Raw genomic sequence first — 10,883 nt, 5'->3', positions numbered from 1 at the left:
AACGACTGTTTCACACCTACATCCGAAGACTGCAATATTCCGGTTGCAGAATTTGGTCACAGTTTCTTCGACGGATATTCTCCGTGCCTGACTTGGATGGCAGAGGTAGAGTTTATGAGTAACGGTCATGTTTCTTTCACGTCCCTTGGTTACTTTGCCATTCGCGATTGGCAGCCTGGCGACAGGTTAGAACTAGGGATGGGCCAACCGAATCCTCGAATCCTAGGCAGGGGTTCGAGATTCGGGAATCCGAATCCCAGTGCCCAAAACGACGAATCAAATCTTTGAAATCCACCAACCACGTTTGTTTGCTTCTTTTTAAAATTGGCGCCCCCGGAGTCCGCCGAAAGCCTGATTGGCTTTCAAACTGATTGGCACCAAAAATACCGCGATTTGAGGAAACTTTCGAAAACGTTCCTGAACACATCCCCATCGACAGTAATGTCTGAAAGCCTCTTCAGCACATCAGATGTCGTAGCTGATAAAAACGCAGTAGGCTAGACCGTGAGCGGGAGCTGGTGTCTTTGAACAAAAACGTGCAGTAATTTAAAAATTTCAACTGTGCGTTCTTGTTTGTTTGTTTACGTTGCTCGGTTCTGAAAGAGTTCAGGCAGGAACTCCTGCATTACAAGTTTAAAGGAGCTCAGAAAGCACTTCAATCACTACAATTTTTTCAGGCCAATTCATTAATATGTTTATTAAAATGCACCATGCGAAGTGGTTCATTCAACAGTTGTATAAATATAGCATAATTTTATTTTAAAAATCACTATCGTGCGCAACGGTGGCAATGCCCAGAACGAGCCGACCAGCTGCTTGCGTCATTTTGACGTCACTACGGTACAGCCCGTTTGTTGGTTTAGAGAAACGTCGTCTGCTATTTTTCACTCGGAACGACGCCGTAAGCCACAGCGGTGGAAGAGGTGCTTCTTTTCGCTTCTTCTTTGGTCTATCAGATACAACAAACAGGGGCGGTTAAGGGTCTGTCAGGGGGGGGGGGGTCTTAAGGAAATTTCGTGCTTTGCGGCGCAGCATCGTCCAGGAGATAGGGTTTTTACATAGGGAACACGACCGTATGGGGGGCGGTCGCCCCTCCCCGCCCCCTTAAATCCGCCCCTGCAACAAACGAACATTGGTCCAGAGCAGGGATGGGCAGTATTTCAATACATTGTAATTAAAATACTATTTAAAATATAAATACATGTATTTATATTTTGTATTTAAATACAGACTTGCAAAATGTATTTATAATTATATTTAAATACCAATTTTCGGGTATTTATTCTTGTAAATACTTTATAAATACTACTAAATACAGTATGTACTGACTCTTAAGTTGCCTTGCATTTTACCTTTCGGGAAGAAGGGTGAGTTGGGGGCGCAGTTATGCCGTGTTTGCGCTAACATGCGCCTGCAACAAACCATTTTAGATGACAAGTTTCTCACTGTTGTTGCGGACAACGGTCGCGACTACCCACCTCGTTGTACAAGGCATCTTCGTCAAATTTAATACAATCATTTTTTCATGGGCACCTGAGGAGATGCTTTTCTTCTTAGCGAATTCGATTGTATACGGCAAAAATGAAGATGCCTAAAAGATGGAGTCTTCGAGAAACTTCTAATATTAAAATCGCTGTGATTATCTAACAAATGAATGCTATTGTTCGTTGCTGATTTGTTGTTATGATCATCGTTATTTCTGTAATTCCGGATGTCATTTTCCTCACAGTATTTATAATAATATGTGTTCCATGTATAAATGAATTTTCTTTTTGGGACTGCATCTCGGGCTTGCCTAGCAGTCCCTATTTAACAGTTCATGTAAATATTCCATGTAAGAAAAAATAAAACAAACAAACAAACAAATAGTAGTTACGGTATTTAAATACTGTATTTATATTTTGTATTCAGATACTCATGTTGAAAAGTATTTATGAAGAGTATTTAAATACCCCTTTCAATAAAGTATTTTGTATTTATATTTAAATACTCAGAAAATGTATTTATGCCCATCCCTGGTCCAGAGACACCGTTCAAGGCATGGCTCAAAGTTAGGCCGTGAGATTGTGGAGGTCACCCTCATTGAGAAGTCCCCGAACAACGTTAGCCAAAAATCGGTCAACCTGTCCCCCGCTGAACCTCACCTTTGTCTCGCGTGACCTTCCGGAGCACGTGGTTTGTGAAAATAAACTTCAGTTGCCAGTTGAACGCTATTTTGCCCGTGTCTGTGTTTTCTATCGCGTTCCTTATCGTGATGATTGTTACTGTTGTTCTGTTGTGTGGCGGCAATGAATGTGAACACAGCACAACACTAAGCGTTGCTTCAGTTAACGCTTCAAAATCATCGCCTCATCGCTGTGATCACTAATTCACTCATCGCTTCGATTAGCAACTTTGTTAGTCATTCAGTTAATGTCTCATTCAGCTGGAGGTGTGTACCTGCCGATACGTTGTCAGACACAATCGAGTGAAATCTATCGCAATGCCGCCGCCGGCACGTCACGGCAGCAGTCGTTGATCAGAGATCAAGTGTTGACCATCCACTGACTGTTGCAAAGACCAACAGAACCATGCAATGTCATAAAATCACCACAATTTATGGTCATCTTACGAATCATCGAGCTAAACAACGAGAATTAGCCTATGCAGGCTACAAACAAGGTCGACAGTTGTTTGATTTCATCCGAGCTATCCCGGCGCCTTTTGTTTGGTTACCACATGGTGACCGACAACGCCGGTTAAGTTTGCGCCCGCCGACGTGTAAGGCATATCACCGTATACTGCGTACAGCTCGTTCTGCGTCTCTGCAGAGCCCAAATTGGTTGCTCTGAAAGTGGCAACACGTGTCGATATTCTACAAGCACTTGGAAGTCCTCCATTATTCACCACTTGACAGCAGTGTTGTGCCCGCTACCAAAACTAAGTAACGAAGTACGGCTACACGCTACTCCATAGAAAAGTAACGCAATACTAGCGTCGCTACAAAGTTGAAAAAGTAACGAGATACCGCTACCAAATAAAAGTAACGTAAATACTCTGCCCCTACTTGTCCGCTACCGTATCCCTTCTCTATGCAACACCTTACCGGCATCTCGTTGTCGAATGTGTCTAAAGACGGTGCAATATTTTAAAGGGTTGAGAATCCAATTCCGAATATCGGATAAAATCATAGTGGAAATGTAGATTTATGGCTACCAAACACCTTCGTCGAAACCCCCCTTCACGCTGCGCTCTACGGCACATGGGGGAGACCCCTTCACTCTTGACGCTCACCACCTCCTCGCCCGTTCTCCGTATGATGTAGTACGGTAGTACCGAGCGCGCAGCAGTATGGCGGAAGTGCGAAGGTTTACGTCCCCATGACGGCGCCTGTAAACAACAGGGACGCGGCGAAGTGCTTTCGCTTTCCGATCAGATGGAACAAGGATCGCTTTCCGAACTCGAGAGGAGGCTTCTGAGACTGAGCCAGGAATTGGGGATGACACCATATCAGGACGATCCCGTACGAGAGTCTGCAGGGACTTCACTGGAGTCGGCGACACAAGCGTGTCCACGGACGAACCGACTCCGGACGAACAAAAATAGGACGCTAAATGACTGGTAAGCTGAGCATTTAAGACATTGAAGTCGTCTTGTGTAAAACACCTTCTGGTGTCTTCTGTTTCTGTAAAGTGTCAGATTCTTTCGAGCCCGAGAAATGACGCACGTATGTTTCAAGTATTTTGGGGCTGAGCTGCCGTGCGTTCGCTGTTGTTTGTGAGCCAAGTGTAAAACATTCAGATCAGAATATGATCGCCGGCGATTACCAGTCTCTGAACTATATTTCCATCCAGGTGTGATTGTCGCAAGTAGTAGAGAGACGTATAGAAACTACGGGGGTGAGAGTTAGAAACCTGGACCCTTGGGCTCTACCCTGAGCCCTGCGCGTATTTTTCCCTGCGCGGCGCGTGTGGGGAGGGTTGTCCGCGCGCTTATCGGCGGGGGAGGGCTGCGCGTGCGCTCATCGGAGCGTATTTTTCAGCCTGGGCAGACTTCTTTGGTCGACTTCACATATTTTTTCCGATACAGCAGGTGAGCGGTTTACATGCAGAGACATGCAAAGAAGGGTCATACACAAAAAGTACAAGTGAAAATATATTTATTAATGCCAATCAAGTTGAGATATATTTATTAAAGCCAATAGTGCTGGGAATTGTACCAATGGTGGTGTCAATCAGGTGAAGGAGAAAAACCCAGCCGAAAAACACTCACCACCTATAACAGGGCGGTATTCGGATGGAGGGCTGCTGTGGTGGGCGAAGCGTGACCGGAGGGCTGCGTGCGCGCTTACCATTCACCCTGGGCTGACTTCTTTCACCATTTTCCTACTTGGGCCGACTTCCTTTCCGCGACAAGTGGGCGGTGCTCGGGTGGAGGGCTGCTGTTGTGGGCGGAGCGTGACCGGAGGGCTGCGTGCGCTCTTACCATTCACCCTGGGCTGACTTCTTTCACAATTTTCCTACTTGGGCGTCGCGTGGCCGAAGGGCTGCGGGTGCGTTTACCATTCAGCCTGGGCCGCCGACTTTCGTCATTTTTCAGCCTGAGTTGACTTGAATCGTAATTTTTCCAGCTACAACAGGTGTGCAGTTTACATGCAAAGGATAGCCATACACAAAAGTACAAGTGAAAATATATTTATTAAAGTCATTAGGAATTATGTTATGACTCTGCGTGAATGGGAAAAACTTAGCAAAAAATCTGAAATAGAAGGAACACAATACACGTAACAAAGAATATTACAGGTATGATGCATTAGCATTGAATAGGTATCACAAATCAAACACAATATTTTTATTAGTGGAAGTTTTCAATGAATCAAAATTGATAGCGCATTTGAAATATTCTTAATCAATACGATTACAATCAAAATTACAAATTGTATTATAAAACGTCTAATATTCCTATACGTGAGAACCATCAGTGCAATAGCGGGAAGTTCTGATAGTTGTATGCAATTAAATGTGAACAGCAGAGACTCTGGAGGACTATGGGACACGAACACAAGAGGAAATAAAATCTATACCACTACATTGGTTAATCAAACAACATAGTAATCTATCATTCAGAAAATGAAAAAATAAACTCATCAGGAAATAGACATGTTAAAACATGAACTTCACCACATAGCACGGTCCTAGCTAACAATCAGAACAAAGAACGACACGAACACAAGAGGAAATAAAATCTATACCAATACAAAGAAGATATTCCACTTCACCACATAGCACACTCCTAGCCAACAAACAGAATAAAGAACGACACGAACACAAGATGAAATAAAATCTATACCAATACAAAGAAGATATTCCACTTCACCACATAGCACGCTCCTAGCCAACAATCAGAACAAAGAACGACACGAACACAAGAGGAAATAAAATCTATACCAATACAAAGAAGATATTCCACTTCACCACATAGCACACTCCTAGCCAACAAACAGAATAAAGAACGACACGAACACAAGATGAAATAAAATCTATACCAATACAAAGAAGATATTCCACTTCACCACATAGCACGCTCCTAGCCAACAATCAGAACAAAGAACGACACGAACACAAGAGGAAATAAAATCTATACCAATACAAAGAAGATATTCCACTTCACCACGTAGCACACTCCTAGCCAACAAACAGATCAAAGAACGACACGAACACAATAACATGATGTCTATGATTACAAAAAGGATCACTAATCTCATGTGAAAACTTATCATATTTCATGAATTAAATTCTACAGTGCATGTATATTTCTCAATCGGTTGCACTATCCCAGACTTAGTAAAAGAAGAAAAGATGTCTTTGACAAGCAACCCGATTGGAGTGCGGAACAAATAAATAAATATTTTTGTCAACACAGTTGTCCATTGTTTGAGTAGGAAAAAGGAGCCGTCCAAGGCTTGCAGTGGGGGGGGGGGGGGGGGGGCAAGATATGGCAAAACGGGAAATAAGGCAAGATAACTGATTGCGGCGGGCCGTTCGCGACAACTTTTACAATCGCATTGGGGTTCACTGCCTGGGAGATAATACGAAGCCTTCGCGAAAAGCGAATCTATTATCAGATGCCACAATGCAAACGAAAGATTTTACGAGCACGAAGTAACAGGCCAATTCTACGTTTCTAATCACGTAGTCTTCGTAACACACGGCACACAAACGTATATGAAATAATTTCCAAGTGGCAATCAGATTTTGGGAGAAGCGGATCACACAACAGCCATCAGAAGTGCTTAACCAATGTACAATGAAGATGAGCGTTATGCATAAACACAATGGAAGCGATGCAATGGAAGCATAATGCGAATTCTTTATGTCGCGGATACTAAAAGTTACGAATATTTTTCGAACGAAAATTTACTTAAGACTCGAAGAAAGGGTCACCCGGGTCGACGAACCCGTTTCCAGAAAAAGCAACACGCTCGCGTGCGGTACTGCGTTAACGCGTCGGGCGCAGAATCGCGTTCGGTTTCGGGTACGGCATTATGGAAACGCGGCCCGACGTGTTGCCGAAACGTCTTCGACGACGCGGGTGACCCTTTCTTCGAGTCTTAAGTAAATTTTCGTTCGAAAAATATTCGTAACTTTTAGTATCCGCGACATAAAGAATTCGCATTATGTTATAGTGTATACAGAAAATATCAATCCATTCGATTAAATTCCCTGACATCTTGAAAAAGTGCTCGTCAAAGCGAGCGACCTAAAGCTTGCGTATTGTGAAATTACACATTCTACAACACTAATCATAAATCGCAACACTTGTTCAAATTGTGATTAAACTCTTACCGCTGTGTGGTAGTTTTTGCAGATTTGAGTTAAATAACTTCGTTGTCGTTGTCGTTCGTAAATAAGGCATGGACGAGGAGGACGATGTGGGCTCTCGGGGACCTTTAAATAGCGTGTGAGCCAATGATTGGGTGATATTTTCTTGTTTGTTATGTTGCTGCTGTTGGATGGAGCGAAGGGCTCCGACCAGTTCCATAAAGAAGTTTGAAGTTTTCTTGAAGTCGTGGGTCCATTCTTGAATATTATTGGTGCCGAAACCCGGGAACTTCGACTCGGTGACATACCGGAACGATCGATTCGAGGACCTGCTGACTTGGGAAATCTACTATCGAAGGTTTCATCAACGGCCAGCACTGATGGAACGTCTGAAGGTCAAGCGAGGAGCGCGACGTGGACAGTCAACGAAGATTATCAATGAGGCGACGGCTGCCCTCGCAGACACGGGAACTACGGCACATACGTACAAGTCACTGTTGGAGAGACTTCTTACGACCAGCAGAGAAATCGGTCAACTCGACTCTGAGCTGGAAGCGTTGGTGGCGACTGAGAGCCTCGCTGAAAAGTACGCTATGGTCCTGGAATACGAGGATCGCATCACTCACACGACAGCGCTGTTGAAGGCGAAGATTGCGGAGTTAACGGAAGGTGACCGCAGACCTCCTGCGGCCTCTGCAGTAACCGAAGAGGGAACGAGAGGTAGGTCAAAGAGGATAAAGCTACCCAAGCTACAGCTACAGACCTTCCGTGGAGATTTGGATCGATGGCTCCCTTTCTGGGAACAACTCTGCGAAGCGGTGCACGTAAACGACGATCTCACAAAAAGTGAGAAATTTCAATACCTGCGGACGCTCTTGTCTGGACCACCCGCTGCCGCTATAGCTGGTCTGCAAGCTTCGGAGGCGTGCTACGAGGACGCTGTCAAGATACTAACCCATCGATTTGGTGACCGGAAAAGGATCACCCAGGACCACCTTGCGAAGCTCCGGACCCTCCCAGCTGTGACGTCACCAAGTGATGTCAGAGGACTTCGACGACTGTACGATCACACGCAGGCTCATATCCGTGGTCTGCGAGCTCTGGGAGTTGCCAACTCAGCGTACGCTGCTTTGCTGGTGGACATCCTTCTCAAGGCACTACCCAGCGACATCACACTGGAGTACTATCGCCGATCAGCACGTGCAACAACAGCAACCGCTGTTCAACAGGACAGTGCATCGGGAGATGGTCAACGAGAAGTACAGCACGAGACCTCGTACACCGAAAAGGAGTTAGAGAGAGTACTGGACTTCCTGCGTATCGAAGTGGAAAGCCGTGAGAAGTCCGGTATGGTCAGCACGAACAGAGACGGGCCACCCAGAGGTGGAACCCTGGGGAAGAGTCTACGGAAAGAGAACGTCCCAGCCGCGGCCGTACTGCAGTCATTAGCGAAAGCCACGTCAAAGTGCATCTTCTGCGACTCGGAAGACCACAGCAGTGGAGATTGCAACACACCCATTGAACTGGAACGAAAGAAGAAGGTACTCGCGACGGACGGCCGCTGCTTCAGGTGTACCGTCAAGGGGCACCGAGCTAAGGACTGTAGGCGAAAAGTCACATGCTTAACATGCAAGGGGAAACACGTGACCTCCATGTGCGACCCTAAATGGTCGGGAAGCTCGTCAACGAAAGCGAAAGAAGTTGACACAGTTGCCATGCACGCAGCAAGCTCCGATCGAGTAGGGTCAGTGCCACTGTACTTTTGCAGACGTTCCGCTCATGGGTCATCGCTGGCAATCAATCCGCATATATCCGAGGTATTTTCGACGCCGGCAGTCAGAAAACGTTCGTTCGAGAAGATTTGTCACGGCAGCTGGAGCTACCGGTACTGGATGAAGTAACCGTGCGACTGAACACATTTGGGGACCCAGAAACGTCAGTAAGTTCACACAGAAGAAGACTGGTCCAGGTGTGTTTGCGGAGCCAGTACGATCAGAAAGAGCATCTGATTGAAGCCGTAGAAATTCCTTTCATCTGTAAGGACCTGGCAGAAGCCACGGCAAATGACAGCTTCGTGGACGCCATCAGAAGGGAGGGCGGTTTCATTGCCGACGAAATGTTCTTCCCAGGAGCGAAAGCCGAAGCAGGAATCTGTCTTCTGATTGGAGCGGATCAGATGTGGAGGTTCCTAAAGTCCGATGTGCGACGGTCAGGGGCGGACGACCGTACAGTTGCGGTGAACACGCAGTTAGGCTGGACGTTCCAAGGTCCCACCGCTGTCCTGTCGTCAGTCACCGGAGACGTCACGCTAACCTGCGCGTTACACGTGGAGGCAAGCAACGAGGAAAGGCCGTTTGATCTCCGAATGTTCTGGGAGCTGGAAGGTCTTGGGATAACAGACGGCGCAAATGACCAGCGCTCAGAGGACGACGCAGTGTGGCTACATTTCCAGGACACCATACAAAAGGAGGACGGCCGATATAAAGTGAGTTTGCCGTGGAAGACTGGCAGTGCCACGCTGAGGGACAACCGGGAAGTGGCTGAGCGTAGGCTGAGAAGCCTGATGAAGAGACTTCGTTCGAACAAAACTCTTCTGCTGGAGTACGATTGTGCGATGAGGAAGTACCTCAACGACGGACATGCAGAGGTAGTTACCGAAGCGGAGCAAGCACCAACAGAGCATATTTACTATATGCCACACCAGGCGGTTGTCCGGGAGAATTCAACGACAACGAAGCTCAGAGTTGTCTTTGATGCTTCTTCGCATGCCCCGGGGACCGCATCTCTGAACGCGCATCTCGAAAAGGGACCGAAGCTAAACACGGAACTACTGCCGCTGCTGTTGCGCTTTCGGACGGTCAAGGTCGCTCTGGTGGCGGACATTGCCAAAGCGTTCCTCCAGATTGTAGTCAGGGAAGAGGATCGTGACGCACTTCGTTTCCTGTGGTGTAACGAAACGCCGAAGGAAGATGGTCAGTTGCCCAACGTGGAAGTCTGGAGAATGAAAAGAGTACCGTTCGGTACATCCTCCAGTCCTTTCCTTTTGTCGGCGACAATACGGTACCATCTAAAGAATGTGGAGGAGCACCTACAGGAAACTGCAGCGCATCTTGCAAATTCCTTTTATGTGGATGACCTATTGACTGGCGCTTCAAGCGAGGATGAAGCTGAACAACTGTACAAGGACGCGAATACAGTCATGAGGGCGGCTGGGATGGAGTTAAGAAAGTGGGCATCGAATTCCCCGGTTCTCAATCGCCTCTTCGCAGATCACGAGCCACGCTTAGAAGAGCACTACGCTGCGACCATAGAAACAGGACTTTTGGGATTACGGTGGAATCGACACACTGACAGCATCAAGCTCGCGGAATGCAGCCCACCCAACACCACGTCGGCGGGCAACACGAAACGGTCGGTGCTGCAGCTCTCAGCCTCGATTTTCGACCCACTTGGTGTTGCCAGTCCATTCACGATACGGGCTCGCATGCTCTTCCAGCGCATCTGGCAGCATGGTCTTAATTGGGACGACGAACTACCTGAAGAAATAGCTTTGGAGTGGAAGCGCTGGTGCGAGGAACTGCCGGACATGGCAAGAATCGAAATACCTCGGTATGTGAGCCAAGGGGTTAAAGACATTGCGAACGCAATCCAGGTGCACGTCTTCACGGACGCCAGTAAGTCGGCTTACGGAGCCACCGTATACCTGCGCACAGAGGACGTCAATGGAAAAGTCGTGGTCACACTGATGGTTGCTAAAGCACGAGTTGCGCCGCTAAAAACACTGACCCTGCCCCGCCTAGAACTCATGGGAGCTCTAATAGGATGTAGGCTGGCCAAAAGCCTTTTGGGTTCGCTCTCTCACCTTCCCCTCCAGCTAATCTTCTGGACAGACTCGAACATCGTACTCTGTTGGATCAAAGGATCGGCACTGCGGTGGAAGCAGTTTGTACGCAACAGGGTGACAGAAATTCAAACTGCAACCGATCCAGCTGCTTGGAGGCACTGTCCAGGGGAGCAAAATCCAGCGGACCTGCTCACAAGAGAAACTGCTACACAGCAAGATATGGTTTAGAGGCCCTGCAT

General features: G+C 47.0%; 1 protein-coding gene across 1 annotated transcript; it reads left to right on the top strand.

Moving 5' to 3' along the window:
• Positions 1-7,180: 7,180 nt before the first annotated feature.
• Positions 7,181-10,872, top strand: LOC135398357 (uncharacterized). Its single transcript, XM_064629771.1, has 2 exons — positions 7,181-8,539; positions 8,674-10,872. Exons 1-2 carry the CDS (start codon positions 7,181-7,183, stop codon positions 10,870-10,872), a joined length of 3,558 nt encoding a protein of 1,185 aa, XP_064485841.1.
• Positions 10,873-10,883: the final 11 nt, after the last annotated feature.

Source organism: Ornithodoros turicata, chromosome 6 (assembly GCF_037126465.1).
Source record: "Ornithodoros turicata isolate Travis chromosome 6, ASM3712646v1, whole genome shotgun sequence".
Lineage (NCBI taxonomy): Eukaryota > Metazoa > Arthropoda > Arachnida > Ixodida > Argasidae > Ornithodoros > Ornithodoros turicata.
This window is presented reverse-complemented; position numbering and strand designations above follow the sequence as displayed.

Coding starts and splice junctions, on each gene's coding strand:
- LOC135398357 (XM_064629771.1), top strand. CDS start 7,181: ATGGAACGTCTGAAGGTCAAGCGAGGAGCGCGACGTGGACAGTCAACG. Junction 8,540..8,673: donor ACGCAGCAAGCTCCGATCGA/GTAGGGTCAGTG, acceptor TTGTCACGGCAG/CTGGAGCTACCGGTACTGGA.